We start from the raw sequence: 16,327 nt of genomic DNA, 5'->3' as shown, positions 1-16,327 counted from the left end.
ATGTATATTAGCACGTGATTTCAACAGACCAATCACAAAATATAAATGGCGACGTCTATAGAGTCGGTCAAGTTGTTAGGAATTAACGATCATTTTTTCTATTTTCCTATAATTTGGTCTTAACTAGAGAAAGTTCATAGCATAAAACAAGAACCTTACTCACCAAATTCAAGATCGGATTGTATCTTTGTGGATCCACTGGTAAGAAAAGCACATGAATTGCGTATATACTCAAAGCACATTGTTTCCATCACGGTTTTCTAGTATTTTACGTGTTTATAATTTTTATTTATATAAAAAAGTACACTTGTTATTTTCCTAATAGCATTCATAATTACTAAGAATTTGAAGTAAGTTTTATTTCATGTTAAGGGAGCACTGCTTATCTCTGATGTATTGGAGTTGTTAATGTTTAGGCCTAATGTTTCTTGATTAACATGACTAATTTCGACAAACATGTTTTTGTACTGTTGAGGATTGAATCTGTGTCATTGGCATGTCAGCACAGGGTTTACTAATCAAACCTGAGATAAAACAAAATAAACCATGACACAAACAAATGTTCAATTGTCGCAACTGAATAGTATATTGCAATTATTCCAATGGAAACTTAGTACAGGGTTGTCCTTAAGAATTGGAATAGGAAGGGACATTAAAAAAGTAGAAGGGGGGTCTGGGGTTCCTCCCCTAACAGGATATTGAGGGAGAATACCAGAGTAGCCGGGGATGACATCATTATAGGCGGGGAAATTCCCCGACCCCCGGGTCTTAGGGACAACCTAGATAGAATGTTCTATCGTTAAAATGATAAATGTTCTATGGACCCGGTTTAACGATAGAATGAGTTCCATGTATTGGCAATGTAGCAAAGAAAATACAGGAGATAACTCTAACTCTGTGCATTAACTATGAAAAATCCCGAGAGTTCGGATGTCAACATGGTGTAATTAATTTGAAATGAGTAAAAAACGGTGGTGAAACAGTGTTGAATTCTTCCATTATATGGATTAAATTTTTAGATGAAAGGTATTTTCAGTCTCAAAAAGGTTTGTTATGATTAATTTTACTGTTATTTTCAATGCAACTTCATTAATTTTCTCCAAAATCATTTCGAAGCGATTCTGCAATTTTCTGCTACATTACGGGTATATGGGAGGCATTCTAACTGTGGTGAGGGCTTGTCCCGAGACACAGTTAGATTATTCTAACAAGGGACAACCCTGTAAGTATATATGAATATTTGCCAGGAGTCTCATACCAACATGCTATTTTAAAGCATTTTTTTCCTTGTATAATTAGTACCAATAATTGGAACCATTCCTAATGCCAAAAAACATTGATTTTCCAATTTTGAGACTAAAATTTTCTTATTCAACTGCCTAGGAACAGACTGTAATGACATCATAATTCTTTTCATTAAGGGTGAAACTATACACCTCCTTCACCATGTTCATGGTTCGATACGTATTGTATTGTAATTTTTACTCAGTATGATACATTTTGATAGAAGGAAACAAATTCAACATTGTTTTATGCTTTCTTTTACTAAATCTAGTCACCTAGTTTACCAATTTTATTTGCAAATTGACTAGAAGAAATTGATTAGAATGATTGATTGTCAAAAATTATTTTACAAACTATCAGTCCTCAAAAATTTACGTTTTCTATACTGACTTATACTGAGTAACGTGTTTTACCTTATGCCAAACCTGACTGAATAACGATCCCAACCAAAAAATGAACCAAACCGAACATTAGTGATTTTGCACTGTGTATCAAACCGAGAAAAAATACCGCGGTGAATCGATACCGTGGTGAACCGTTTCACTCCTACTTTTCATATGAAACGTTTTAAGAGTAGACTAAATTTTTTTTTTCTTTTTCTTGAATTGGTTGTTATATGGCAAAACGTGTTGTAGACAGCCTAGTGTCTGTCATCATAGAGAACTTGGAAGCATGAAAATGTGAGAACAAGAGACATAAATTTATATGTAAAACAATGAATACTTGTTGTTTATTCTTTAAAACATGGTTTAATAGTTAATGAGTTTTGAACAAGAGTAATATAAACATCATCTGTTGACATGATAGAAAATTCACAACTTGTTTTATTTTGAAGGGATTTTCCCCACGGAATTTCCTAACTACCGCCAAGAAGCTAGAAAGCTAAAAATACTTGCGGGGTTTTCCAGTAAAAGTTGTCGAGAATAGTATATCAGTAATTTATTCATTTTGGTTTTCCAGAAATTTTTATTGGTCCATTCAGACTAATTAGCCAGAGATATTAGTAGTCCGAATGAAAATGTATTAGTCTGAGACTAACGGACTAATGTTACTTAGTGTCGAACCCTGCTCTTGGGTTATACTAGATTTTTTTTTTTTATAACATTTTAAAAATAAAAATGAATGAGACATGTATTTTCCTTTTTTTAAAGTGAAATCCTAATGGATGATGATGCTAATGCAGTAACACCAACCAGGGATGAAAACTCTGATGTCGACCATAGTATCGATGAAGTAGCAAACAGTAATGATAATGATGATCATAATGAAGATGTTTCTGGGGAAGTTAACCTGGAAGACAATGGAATCGGTAGTCCTTCACATGGAAGAGATGTAGAAGAGGAAGACCTTGGTGTGGAAGATAAACAAAATGAGGAAATTTTAAACAGTCCTACAACTCCTCAAAGTGTGAGTGAGGACAATGTAGAAAGCCCAGGTATAGAAAAAACAGGTGAAAGAATTTCTGATGAATCTGAAAGTAGAGAAGATGATGACAAAGTGGAAAAGGAAGTGGGAGATGATGCAACATGTGAACCTGAAAAGGAATCTAATGCTGATGGTAATGTGTCAAACTTCAGATATGAGGAGAATCAAACTGAAGAAAAATCCTCAGATATTGAAAATGACGTAGAGAATAATAGTGATAATGTGAGTGAAAATTTAGAAGATAGTGAAACAATGAATAACACATCTCAGGAAGACATAGATAACACACAATCTAGTAGAACTTCATTTGAAAATGCAGCAGAAACATCAAATCAACAAGATTTGCAGACTAGTCCATTTGCTGATATTCAATCTGTTGGAAGTGTTAATGATGAAGGAAGTGTTTCTCAGGATCAATTCTTAGATAGGTCAAGTCAGGAAGGACATAGTGATGTGGAAGCATTTTCGCCATATTTAACATCACATGATCACAGTCACCGTCGTAGCAGAAACATAGAGGGAAGTGATATTGAAAGTGATGAAGACAATGAATGGGATGGGGATCAAAGCAGACAACCTGTCGAGGAAGGGGAAACAGTTGATGATACTACACAAGACTCTGTAAGAGAAAATGAGGACTCAATGGATGTAGGTGAAAATTCTGGTTTAAATGTAATGAGAGGAACTGATGATGTTTCAAGTGAGGATGAGAATGAAACACAGTCAAATGAAGTGTCTCAGTCTGAATTTAGTCAGGGAAATGAGGAAGAAAAGGGGGGAGAGGATGAAGGAGAAATTGTTGATAAGGAGGAAATGGTGGACAATCCTTTATCTCCTGCTGAGGATATCAGTGAAAGTGAGGCAGGTGAACTGTCTGATAATGAAGAGGAGGAGGAGGAGAAAGATGTGGGAAAAGCAAAAATTCAGGATGAAGAAGAGGACTGGAATTTAGACTTAACCAAACAAGGAGATAATGTTCAAAGTGACAGACCACTTGCGGATGCTGAAGACATAAATAGTCCTGAAAGTGACCTACAGGAAAGGGAAAAAACTCCCATCAGGGACTTAGAATCTGCAGCCTCTCCAATTTCTGAGGACGGTAACTTGTCTGATATTGACATGGAGAAGAGGCGACGTGAAATGTACAATGACATATCAGACGAGGAGGATTCTTTTAGTGATGACGGAAAAGTTGATGACTATAAAGTAGATAGTGTTGTTAAAGAGTCAATCAAATCAAGTGACATGGCTTCCAAGAGGCCAGAGGTGAAAAGAGACAGGAAGGTGGAGAAATTTCACAGTCAGACCAGCATGGGGGAGGAGCAGGTAGAACTGGATTATGATGAGGAAGTCGGAGAGGAAGAGGGGCGTGGTCACGAGGACAAAGAGAAAATTGATGACAGCAGAGCTGGGGAAAATGAGGTCGAAAAGAAAGAGGCTGAAGAGGTTAGTGTTTACTGTAAAGATAAGTTACAAAGTTATAAACTTGAATAAAAAAATTAGATACTTTGTACCTACTGTTATTCATGAAGACTTATTTGTGATTCATCAGTTTGAAATCCATCTGCAACTATTAATTTTGGTGACTGAGGAAACTATATATCTACATAAATAGCAATTAAAATTACGGTTTTCAGTGAGGAATACTTGCAAGTAAAAGATAGTCTGATCCCACCTTGGGTATTTCCAGGGGTCTGTGTTTTATGCCCTGTTCAGACAGTGTTCTTAGATTTGCATTGTTTGTAGGTTGTTTTTTTTTTTATAGATTGATCACTGTTTTCTATCTTCATCAATTTCATCTCAAGACACACAGATTTTTCTTGCACATGAACATATGTTAACAATGAATTGTTTGAATTACCTTTGTTGAATTTTTTTTTAATCCAAAATTATGTAAAATTTATTATCAATTAATTTTGTTCTTGACAGGGTGAAGCACATTCTGATGATGGTGAACTGGATGATGTGAGTGAAAATGAAATTTTATTTTAATATTTTCTTTGAACATTTTAGTTTCAGTTTTAGAAGTAAGATAAAGAAATTAATTATGCCAAAAAAAAAAAAAATACATTTATAAAATAAATGTAAATGTGTTTGATCATCAAATTTTTGGAAATTCTTCATTTTGATATGAATGATATACAGATGCCACTGAAAGCTTATAGTTACAGAGTTCTATGTATGTATGCATATATTGTAAGGATGAAGATTGTGAGGAGGGAGAAATCAGGGAACCTGGGTCCAGGAAGCCTTTTATTCCTCCCATCTGTCGATTCTTTACTAGAGGAGCCTGCACTTGGGGAAATAACTGCAGATTTCTACATCCAGGTGTCAATGATAAAGGTCAGTTTATTTTGAAGGTCTGCATAACTATTTTAATTCATAATGAATTTTAAACTATTTTCATTTTACCATGATAATAGTATGTGGATCATATTTGAAGGTTCTAACCACAAACTTTTATTTGTTTCAAAAATTATGTGTTTGTACAAAAATATTCGAACATGCTCGTGATTGATGTGTACCAATTTTTTTTTTATGTAGGCAATTACAGGATGATAGAGCGGCCAGGGTTTGGACCTGCAAGTTATGGACAGGGTAGTGGTCCTTGGCAAGGCCCAGGAGAGGTATTTCTAAATGCACTGTTTCAGTTTAAAGATGTCATCTAAAACTTTTCTCTCCTTCAGAAATTTTAATCCTTTTGTTGTTTCATGATAGAAACCTGCAGTGGAAGAGGTTGAAGAGGAAGAGTTACCTCCCCCTCCTATGCCTCCAAAAGTAGAAACAGCCTGGGAGAGAGGACTGAGGCATGCTAAGGAGGTCAGTGGTCAGATAAACTGTGGTTTCTTTTGTTTTTTTGGTTCACAAAAATGCATGGCAGAAAATATTGAGATACATAGTAAAATTCGTTGAACATTTTTTTTTTTTGATTTTGATTTTCTGATAAGTTGTAGATAAGTGATAAAATTTAAATCACAGGTTTGAGAAATCACATTTTTGAATTAAATTGTACTTTCATACAATTAATAATTAAATATTTAAAGCCATTATTTGAAATTTGCTGATGAATTTGTTATTTTCTGTTGCAGCAATTAAAGAAAGCTAACATGAGAAAAGAGCAGGAAACAGATTTTGAACACAAGCGACTAAATTTATCTGTAGAGGAAGAACGTGAATTTAATAAGGAAAACGATCGCTACAAAACCTTGCACAGGGACCCATATTATGACCAGTAAGTTTGCCGATATCAAATTTCTTCTGCAACTTTTTCAGAGTCTGATTTTAGGTTTTCTATACTACAGGAGACCTAAAATCAGATTCTAAAAATTTTGCCAGAAGAAATTTAGGAATTATCATTAAAGCCCCTTGAAATCAGATTATTTCTTAAAAAAAAAAAAAAAAAAAAAATGTAACCTACAACTTTGAATGAAGTTGATTTTGTGGCAATTTGGTAAATTTATTTGCATGTAGTGATCTAAAAAGTTGAATTATTTTCTCAGAACAGTGATTCAGTTCTTCAGTAGGCAGTTAATTTGTATCAGAAGTCTACATGGGGAAAAAAATAAATCACGGTTTAATTTGCAAATACTAATACTTTTTCTCCTAAACAAATGAATGTACATGCACATCCTTTGTTGAAAAAAGAGATGTTTTGTTTATCTGTACAGTGACTTTCTGCTGTAAAAATCTTGAAATAAAATGTATGATTAGATTTAGAGTTCAGATTTACCTATTGAAAAGTGTTATTAATCTTTCATCTATCAAATTCTGGAGGTGCCGGTATTTCATCTACATGTAATGTACAATGTCTTTTGGCAAATCCCATGACTTGAACAAAATCTTTTATCTTCACCATGATCTACTGGATAGTAATTTTAACATGACAGTGGAAACATTAATACACAAACTTCAAACTTCCAGGTATGATGATGAGTATTATGACAAGCTGCCCTCAAAGCGATCTCCCAGTCCTATTGGTTGGCAGCGTGGTCAGTATGAAAATTTTGAGGTCCGCTGGACAAGAGAGCCAGAGTGGGTGCCTCCTCCAGTGTCTCATTATCACAGGGTAAGTTCCTCTTCCAGTGTTTCATTATCACAGAGCAAGATTCGCAGTTGGGTACCTTCTCCAGTGCCTCATTATCACAGGGCAAGATTCCCAGTGGGGTACCTTCTCCTGTGTCTCATTATTACAGGATAAGATTCCCAGTGGGGTATCTTCTGCTGTGCCTCATTTTCACAGGGTAAGATTCCGAGTAGGGTACCTCTGCCAGTGTCTCATTATCACATGTCAAGATTTCCAGTGGGGTACCTCCTCCAGTGCCTCATTATCAGAGGATAAGATTCCTAGTGGGGTACCTTCTCCAGTGTCTCATTATCACAGGGTAAGATTTCCAGTGGGGTACCTTCTCCAGTGTCTCATTATCACAGGGTAAGATTTCCAGTGGGGTACCTCCTCCAGTGTCTCATTATCACAGGGTAAGATTTCCAGTGGGGTACCTTCTCCAGTGCCTCACTATCACAGGGCAAGATTCCCAGTGGGGTACCTCCTCCAGTGTCTCATTATCAGAGGATAAGATTCTTAGTGGGGTACCTTCTCCAGTGTCTCATTATCAGAGGATAAGATTCCTAGTGGGGTACCTTCTCCAGTGTCTCATTATCACAGGGTAAGATTTCCAGTGGGGTACCTTCTCCAGTGCCTCATTATCACAGGGCAAGATTCCCAGTGGGGTACCTCCTCCAGTGTCTCATTATCACAGGGTAAGATTTCCAGTGGGGTACCTTCTCCAGTGCCTCATTATCACATGTCAAGATTCCCAGTGGGGTACCTCCTCCAGTGTCTCATTATCAGAGGATAAGATTCTTAGTGGGGTACCTTCTCCAGTGTCTCATTATCACAGGGTAAGGTTCCCAATGAGTACATGTATCTCCCCAATTGTCTTTTTAATCACCTGGTACTCTCTCCAGAGCATCATTATCATAGGATAAAATTCACAGTCATCAGGCACATTGTATAAATCATATATAAAATTGTTTGAAAGAAACCTCCTGTCCAAAATTTTAAAATATTTCAAAATGTTTCCAATGTTATTGTTATAAATCCATTTTGGAAAGGATACAGAAAATTCATAAGTATTGTAATGACAGCAAATATTCACAAATATTATTATATATTTTTGTAGGAAAGGGAACATCATAAATTTATCAGGGAATCTTTTCCAGGCAGGCATCCAGCAGAAAGGTACTTATATGGGGATTTTTTATTTCATAAATTAAGAATTAAAGGATAAGTAGTAGATAACTGTGATATATGTACATGTACATTGTGATAATGGTAGATTTGAAAGAAAACCATCCTCTCAGAGAAGTAAGCCATGGGTAGAGGAACCTGCTCCACGTGAGACGAGGGATGCTCCTGTACACAGACATACAGCTGACGTTTGGCATGACCCCTGGAGAAGGTGAGAATAGGAGATCAAATATTTCAATTTGCAATTTCTACATTTACATGTATGTAACAAACACATTTATGTGTACATGTGACATTCATTTACTAAATCCATATTTGTAGGTCAAAGTCACCAAAAAAGAAACCAAGAGGTTCAAGAAGTAGGTCAAGAGGAAGACGGCGATCTAGAAGATCTTATAGTTACTCATCTTCATTTTCATCAGGGTAATTAAATGTGCATTGAATAATTTTGCACATGTTCTATTGAGATTAATGAACTTGTAAGATCTTGTAATATTATTTCCTCCATTTACAGTTCATTCTCGGGTTCATCACGTTCAAGGTCACGGTCATCATCCTATAGTTCATACAGTAGTCGTTCTGGTAGTCGTACCTCTTCTAGTTCAAGGTGAGTATTCCAACAATTTGTATAAACAAAAACCTAAATGATAAATATGCAGTGTCTGATGTTATTGGAATTAAAACCTGAATCTATGGCATTTTATCATAAGTGCACACTTTCACAGAATCATCTCAAGTGGGAGATTCTGATGGTAAATATGTGTAATTTTGAAATATAGTAAAACTGAATTTTTGATAATTCTCCCATTTTCAGATCTCCAACCAGGTCACCAATGAAACGTATCGGAGGTCCACATGGCAGGCAGCCTCCAGGAAAACAAGAGTAAGTATCTCAAGAAATGTCAAAAAGTGTAATTTACATAATTGTGTGCTAATTTTACACATTATGGTGTGGTGTGTGAAACTATCACAATTGTTTTCTAGTGGAGGAAAACCAAGAAGTGCTATATCTGGTCAGCCAAGACAGCCTGGCCCAATCAGACGACAGCCAAGTCAGAATCAGGGTGGTCCACCTGGCAAAGTACCACCTGGTGGTCCCCTATTAGGTAGACAACGCTCTCAACCAGGAATACCAGGAGCCCCTCAGCAAGATCCCAATCGTGGAAGGGTGCCCAAGAATAAACCGGAGCCACCATCTCTTCAGCAGCCCCCGCAGCGGCCCCAGGGACCACCTCAGAGGTTAGTATTTTTTTAAAATTCTTTCACAATATTACAATTGGTAGTACATGTATTTGCTGAATTAAGTTTTTTTCTCAGTTCTCTTGCAAATATTGGAAGACACGTAGCATATTAAACAAAGTTTGTTAAGTGTTGTGTAATGTACATGCTAATAGCTGCTATATTTTGTATGCTTGTGGACTCATCATCTTCAAACATTCGATTTGTAGACCTGGACGGCAGTCTAGAGGACATAGGAGTAGCAGTGGATCTAGATCAAGGAGCAGGTCCTCCTCATCTGGATCATCACGGTCCTCCAGTGCCAGCAGTGTGTCCTCAGCCAGCAGTCATTCTTCAAGTAGCTCCTCGGGAAGTGCCGATTCAGAGCACCTATACCGAGGAGTGGGTGGGGCCAAAGAAGGGTCACCTGTCTCTCCAAAGAAAAAGAAAGGTATGAAAGTTATGTAAGAGAAGTAAGCTTTCCTTTGGAGAACATATACATGTAAATGGGAGAATTGTACAGGTGTTGGTCATAAAAATTGCTGTATAAAGGGAACTTTTAGTGACCATCTTCATTCTAACATGTTTTGATTAGAAATAATAAACCAGGTAGTCCAAGATACCATTTGCTTGTATCTATAACACTTGTTATAATTAATCAATCCATGTTTTCTTACATGTATATTATATAATTGTTGTTTTTTAGGGATGTTCACACCAAAGTTATTTTAATGATAATTTCCTCAATAATATTAGATATGGTCTTGGCAATGCTAAAAATAAATGTTGCTAATAATTCAATCTGAAATATTGTCTCAGAAAATAAGAAGCATTATCACTAAAATCACCAATAAATTAATTACGTAAAAAAATGAATGCCCAATTTTTTCATAAAATCGCTGGACATCGCTGATAAATTCTCTGTTTTGCATTTCACTATGCATGAAAGTGAAACTGAATGGTATTTGATTTTAAAAAAAAAATCATTCACAGCAAAAACAGGAAAAGGGCCTCAGCCTGGTAAGGTAGAGAGGAAACCTGCAGCACCAGTTGGCAGTAGGTCCTCCCGAGGAAGTCGCAATGAACCAAGTCAAGCTCCAGTGACCTCAAAACCTAAAGATCCACTGAAAGTGGTGGGATCAAAGCAGAACATCAAGTTAACTCTTCTGAATAAGGTACTTAACTGACATTTATTGTATAATGAGTAATAATCTTTAAGCATAATTCTATTTTAGTACAGTAAGACAGTCTTATATTCATTGAACAAAGTTGCATATTGATTATGTGGTTTTATGAATTAGCCAATGGAGAAGGATAAACCAGGTGGCATGGTGTCCAAGAAGAGGCCCTCCATAGATGTTGATGCTCCTCCTGCCAAGAGACCAGCTTTGTCTGCTCCAGTACCATCAAAACCAGGTAAATACATCATCTGGCTACTCTCCTTGCTTTTATTTACTGTCATTAAATGTTGGCTGAAATAAAGCTCCAGAGATCTGTCTTTTTTGTGGGAACAGAGAATTTCACTATCTACTGCAGGAAAACAGTCAACCATAGCACTATAAATTGCTTTTACATGTACTTTTTGCAACTTAACATTGAGACAATAGCTTTGTATTTCATCATGATTTACAAGGAGAAATGAATTTTTAAAAGCTTTTGACCAAACAAAGAGACTGAGCTCTTAAATCATTGAACAAGCTTCCACATTTAGAAGTTTCCATGGACCTGGTTTAGTGTGCAATCTCCATGAACATTCAATATATGACATTCAGTTTTCAGTAAAAGCAAAATGACCAAGTTGTAGTTTGTTGAATTTGGATCTCTCTTTGTGTAATTTTTACAGATAAAAAAGTGAAGAAACCAGAAAAGCCAGTTGTTGCAGCTCCTCTCTCTCCAACAAAGACTGCTTCAAAGCCAACCCTTCCCACAAAGAACCCACCCAAAGGCCCTCCAGCTGCTACAAGTGCCCCCAAAGAGAAGAAGAGCACATCCTCACGTCGGGAGGAGCTCCTAAAACAATTAAAGGCTGTGGAGGATGCCATAGCTCGCAAGAGGTCCAAGTTGAATTGATGAAGTGGCACATAGGATTTTTAATGTGTGTACAGGTCATGGCATTTTTTTTAAGGAAACATTTCTTAGATATTCACTTCATCCATTTCTGTTATTCACAAAGTCTTGACACTTATAGATCAGGTTTTAAGATGCTTTTATGAATGGTGTAATAATATTGAATGAGAGAAAGGGCATGTTTGTCCCACATCTATGTGGATTCTCATTTTCTTCAAAGGAAAATGATAATGAATACCAAATACTTTATTTTTGGGCTGTACTGATTGGCAAAGATTGAAATAGGTGAAAGTGATTTTTTTTTTCATTTTATATGGCACATAACATACTGTTTGCTATAAGATTTATGTGTATATGTATATATTGTAAATTTCATAGTGTAATTTTATAGACAGATGCATCACAGTGAGTGTTTGTGTCTTGTAAAACAAGTGCATGTGAATGTTTTTATTCATATATTACACTTCTTTGTTCTCACAAGTAAATCTACAGTGTATATTTCACTGTCCAGGCAATTTATTTACATCGTTAAATGCAGTTTATTATGATTCTGATTTCTTTATATTTTCAACATTATTTTAAAAAGGTCTGTATTAAATAGTATTTTGCGTTAAGTGAGTATTTTCTATCATATACTGGATTTTCATTAAAGTAAGGAAATTTTTGTGGCACTATAATGGGTGATATGCTTTCCTGAATATAACTTATGATATTTGATTACTGTGTTAATATTCAAATGAAGTCAATGAACCTCAATTTGTACACATTTACTTTTATGACTTATACATTCATTGGGATAACATGTTTGCTTTGTACAATGTAAGACTTGTATATTTGCAAAATGGAAGTTTTAAACATGTACATTTTTATTACATTAACTTGCATGAAGCAAGTATTTTAATTTCCTGCTGTTTGTCTAGCACTTTGATATTCCACATCTATCGATGTTAGGAGATGAAGCCTGATTAAATTTCAGAATAACCTGCCTATATTTTACTAGGATTTCAAAATAAAATCAATGATTTGAACTTGTTCTCTTTCATTTATATTTATTATGCCCCCTTTGAAGAAGGGAGGGCATATTGCTTTGCTGCTGTCTGTCGGTCCACCAACAGTTCGGTTCGTTTTCTTCACGGAGGTTGCACATACTGAAATGAAATTTGGTATGCAGCTATATCATAAGAATATCTAGGTCAAGTTGTTTTGGGTACGATCGAGCAATTTTTGACAGAGTTATGCCCCTTGGACTTGGAAAATTCCAATTATTTGCAGTTTCATTTTCTTCGCAGAGGTTGCACATACTGAAATGGAATTTGGTATACTAATTTATCATAAAAGTATCTAGGTCAGGTTTTGTTTTGGGTACGATCGAGCAATTTTTGACAGAGTTATGCCCCATGGACTTAGAAAAATTCCAATTATTTACAGTTCTTTTTCATTTTCTTCGCAGAGGTTGCACATACTGATATGGAATTTGGTATACAAATTTATCATTAAAGTATCTAGGTCAAGTTCTGTTTTGGGTACGATTGAGCAATTATTGACAGAGTTATGCCCATAGGACTTGGAAAAATTCCAATTATTGGGGGGGGGGGGGGAGATAAATGTTTCACAAACATCTTTTGTTCTTGTTTGGCAGACTAATCTTCATTTGAAATCTGTAGGTGTAAGTACTACAAATTTATGCAGTGTAAATGATGACTTGAGAGACCACAGAGAGAGAGAGGTATTTGTTAATACCCTGGTACACAAAGATGTGTAATCTTACACATGTACTGAAATCACCAAGTTGATATGTCTGTCAGTCCATAGACATTTTTTGTTTTCAATTTTTTTAAGGTCATTGGCAGAAAAAATTTAATCCATAACTTTCTAATTCACATTTAGACACCATATTTTGTAAAGGAGAAACAGTGGAAGCTCATACTTAAAACAAAGATTGCTTATGACCTAAGGGTGTGTCATGACCTTGACCCAAGGTCATTTAGGCAGATTCAAGGTCACTGGCAGAAAAAAAATGCCTGGTCCTAACTGTAATGGAGAAACATTGCAAGTTGATACTTGACACATAGGTTGCTTATGACCTAAGGGTGTGCCGTAGTCTTGCCCCAGTGTTGTTTTGGCAAGTTCAAGGTCACTGGCAGAAAAAGTGTTAAAATTGAGTCTGGTCCATAACTATCTAATGAAGAAATTCTGGAAGTTTATGATTCACACAAATGTTACTCCATGTCCTGAAGGTGTGTCATGATTTTGACTCGAGGTAATTTGGCAAGTTCACTGGCAGAAAAGGTATAGAATTTGTGTCCAGTTCATAACTTTCTCATGGATAAATATTGGAAGTTGGTGCTTCAAACAAAAATTATCTATGAGCTAAGGTATAACTTGACCCAAGGTCATTCTGGTGAGTTCAATGTCACTTAAAAAAAAAAGGAAAAATTCAAGTCAGATCCATAACTTAATTAGAGAAACGTTGGATGTTCATACTTCACACAGATTACTTATGATCAGAGATCTGATCAGGTGGGCAAGTTCAAGGTAATTATGCCCCCGGATCGAAAGATCCCGGGGGTATATTGTTTTTGTCCTGTCTGTCTGTTTGTCTGTTTATCTGTTTGTCTGTTTATCTGTTTGTCCGTTTGTCTGTTTGTCCGTTTGTCTGTTTGTCTGTCTGTCTGTTGTCAACTTTAACCTTGCCCATAACTTTTGATTGGTTGGAGCTATGACTTTCATATTTCACATGTGTATTCCTTGTGACAAGACCTTTCTTTGGGTACCATCATATTTGACCTTTTGACCTTGACCTTGGAGTTTGACCTACTTTTGCAAAATTTTATGAGACTTTAACCTTGGCCATAACTTCTGAACAGTTGGTGCTTGGGGTTTCAAACTTCACATGTGTATTCTTTGTGACAAGGCCTTCCTTTGGATACCAACAACTTTGACCTTTTGACCTTGACCTTGGAGTTTGACCTACTTTTGAAAAACTTTAACCTTGGCCATAACTTTTGAACAGTTGGTGCTTAGGGTTTCAAACTTCACATGTGTATTCCTTGTGACAAGACCTTCCTCTGGATATCAACCACTTTGACCCTTTGACCTTGACCTAGGAGTTTGACCTACTTTTGAAAAACTTTAACCTTGGCCATAACTTTTGAATGATTGGAGCTAGGGCTTTCATACTTCACATATGTAATCCTTGCGACAAGACCTTCCTTTGGATATCAACCACCACTTTGACCTTATGACCTTGACCTAGGAGTTTGACCTACTTTTGAAAAACTTTAACCTTGGCCATAACTTTTGAATGGTTGATGCTAGGGCTTTCATACTTCACATATGTAATCCTTGTGACAAGACCTTCCTTTGGGTACCAACCACTTTGTCCCTTTGACCTTGACCTAGGAGTTTGACCTACTTTTGAAAAACTTTAAACTTGGCCATAACTTTTAAATGGTTGGTGCTAGGGCTTTCATACTTCACAAATGTAATCCTTGTGACAAGATCTTCCTTTGGACACCAACCACTTTGACCTTGACCTTGACGTTTGACTTTTATTTAAAAAACTTTAACCTTCGCCATAACTTTTGAACAGTTGTATCTAGGTCTTTCAAATTTCACAGGTGTATTCCTCGAGACAAGACCTTTCTTTGGGTATCAACATTTCTTATCTTTTGGCCTGGATTTTGAGTTGCATTTGAAGAAACTTTAACCTTCGCCATAAGCTGCCATACGGGGGCATCAGTGTTTCACAAACACATCTTGTTTTTTTAAGAAAAATGGTCACTTCTTTAAAGATAGGTAATGAAAGATTACAAAGCTCACTGCAGTGAATATTATCTTTCCACTATTAGACATCCACTTCTGATGAAAGTTCAAGTAAAACTTAGATGCAGATTGCTGTTGCATACTCTGAATGTGCAAATGCAAGCCTCACACCAAACAAATGTTCTGGTTTTGTGTATCCCTAGATGCAACATTTTATACAAGTTTGGTCTGGGTAGGATTTTTAGTTACTTGGGAATGTACTTGCCCCCCAAACCTTTTTCTGGTCATTCATCTGGAAAATGTACCAGTAAGTAAGATTCAGCATTTGTAGCAACTTTGGTAGTGTGCATCCATAGATGCATCATCCATGCAAGTTTACTCAACATAGGGCTTATTGTTACCTGGGAATAAACTTCAATCTGGTCATTCATCCAGAAATGTAGGTCATATCTAGAATCCAAAGGAAGTCTGGTATTTTCATTCCTACATAAATAACCCATGCAAGTTTTGTTCCAGCTAGGGCATACAATTCCATGGGAATGAAACTGCTACAAACACTTGCACAAGTGATTCATTTAGAGATGAAAGCTACAGAACTTGTCCCAGATTCTAGAGCTGACCTACATTTTCCAAATTAGTGAACAGATTAAAGTGTAGCAGGTTCATCATTCCCATTACATTACAGCTTACAATTCCATGGGAATGAACCTGCTACAAACACTTTAATCTGTTCACTAATTTGGAAAATGTAGGTCAGATCCAAAATCCGAAACAAGTTCTGTAGCTTTTCTCTTTAAATGAATCACCTGCGCAAGTTTGCTCCAGGTAGTGCTTACAGTTACTTTAGAATGAACCTGCTCCAAAAACTTGAACGTGGTCACTCTACCAAAAATGTAGGTCAGATCCAGCATCTGTAGCAACTCAGCTTGATGCATCATTCCTGCAAGATTTGTCCAGGTAGGTCTAATAGTACTTGGGAATGAGACCTGCACCCCAAACTTTAACCTGCAGCAAAATCATTAACCTGGTCATTCTTATGGAAAACATTGGCTGAAAATGCAGCACCTGAAACCTGAATGGTATGTTCAACGAAACATACTAGATGTATCATCCATGCAACTAGGATCAATATAGGGCATGGAAATACTTAGAAAGAAAACTGCCCCAACAACTTTAACCTGGGACAACACTGAGGTTATTACATAAGCTCCACCAATTTCCTTGAGGTGAGCTTAAAATTACAACATGGGTAGGGGTGTAACTTTGTGAGCTTGCTTAGAGTACCTCTAGTCTACAACTTCTGAGAAGAGTAAGAACTGA

At 36.3% G+C, this 16,327-nt stretch overlaps 1 protein-coding gene across 1 annotated transcript; it reads left to right on the top strand.

Moving 5' to 3' along the window:
• Positions 1–113: 113 nt before the first annotated feature.
• On the top strand, positions 114–12,270 carry LOC133172127 (zinc finger CCCH domain-containing protein 18-like). Its single transcript, XM_061306949.1, has 18 exons — positions 114–201; positions 2,436–4,155; positions 4,639–4,674; positions 4,911–5,052; positions 5,254–5,336; positions 5,428–5,529; positions 5,799–5,941; positions 6,631–6,775; positions 7,890–7,948; positions 8,046–8,168; positions 8,279–8,380; positions 8,472–8,564; positions 8,772–8,840; positions 8,942–9,196; positions 9,406–9,626; positions 10,169–10,350; positions 10,477–10,591; positions 11,019–12,270. The coding sequence occupies exons 2-18, from the start codon at positions 2,446–2,448 to the stop codon at positions 11,243–11,245; spliced, it is 3,807 nt and encodes a 1,268-aa protein (XP_061162933.1). The 5' UTR covers positions 114–201; positions 2,436–2,445; the 3' UTR covers positions 11,246–12,270.
• The last annotated feature ends 4,057 nt before the right edge of the window (positions 12,271–16,327 follow it).

This window comes from Saccostrea echinata, unplaced genomic scaffold (genome assembly GCF_033153115.1).
Source record: "Saccostrea echinata isolate AGI-Se365-2 ecotype Australia unplaced genomic scaffold, CSIRO_AGI_Sech_v1 ptg000054l, whole genome shotgun sequence".
NCBI lineage: Eukaryota > Metazoa > Mollusca > Bivalvia > Ostreida > Ostreidae > Saccostrea > Saccostrea echinata.
This window is presented reverse-complemented; position numbering and strand designations above follow the sequence as displayed.

What these genes read in the sequence shown, in the direction of transcription:
- LOC133172127 (XM_061306949.1), top strand. Translation starts at nt 2,446, where the DNA reads ATGGATGATGATGCTAATGCAGTAACACCAACCAGGGATGAAAACTCT. An exon ending in CAGTGTCTCATTATCACAGG is followed by an intron (nt 6,776 to 7,889) that starts GTAAGTTCCTCT and finishes ATATTTTTGTAG; the next exon opens with GAAAGGGAACATCATAAATT. An exon ending in CTCTCCAAAGAAAAAGAAAG is followed by an intron (nt 9,627 to 10,168) that starts GTATGAAAGTTA and finishes AATCATTCACAG; the next exon opens with CAAAAACAGGAAAAGGGCCT.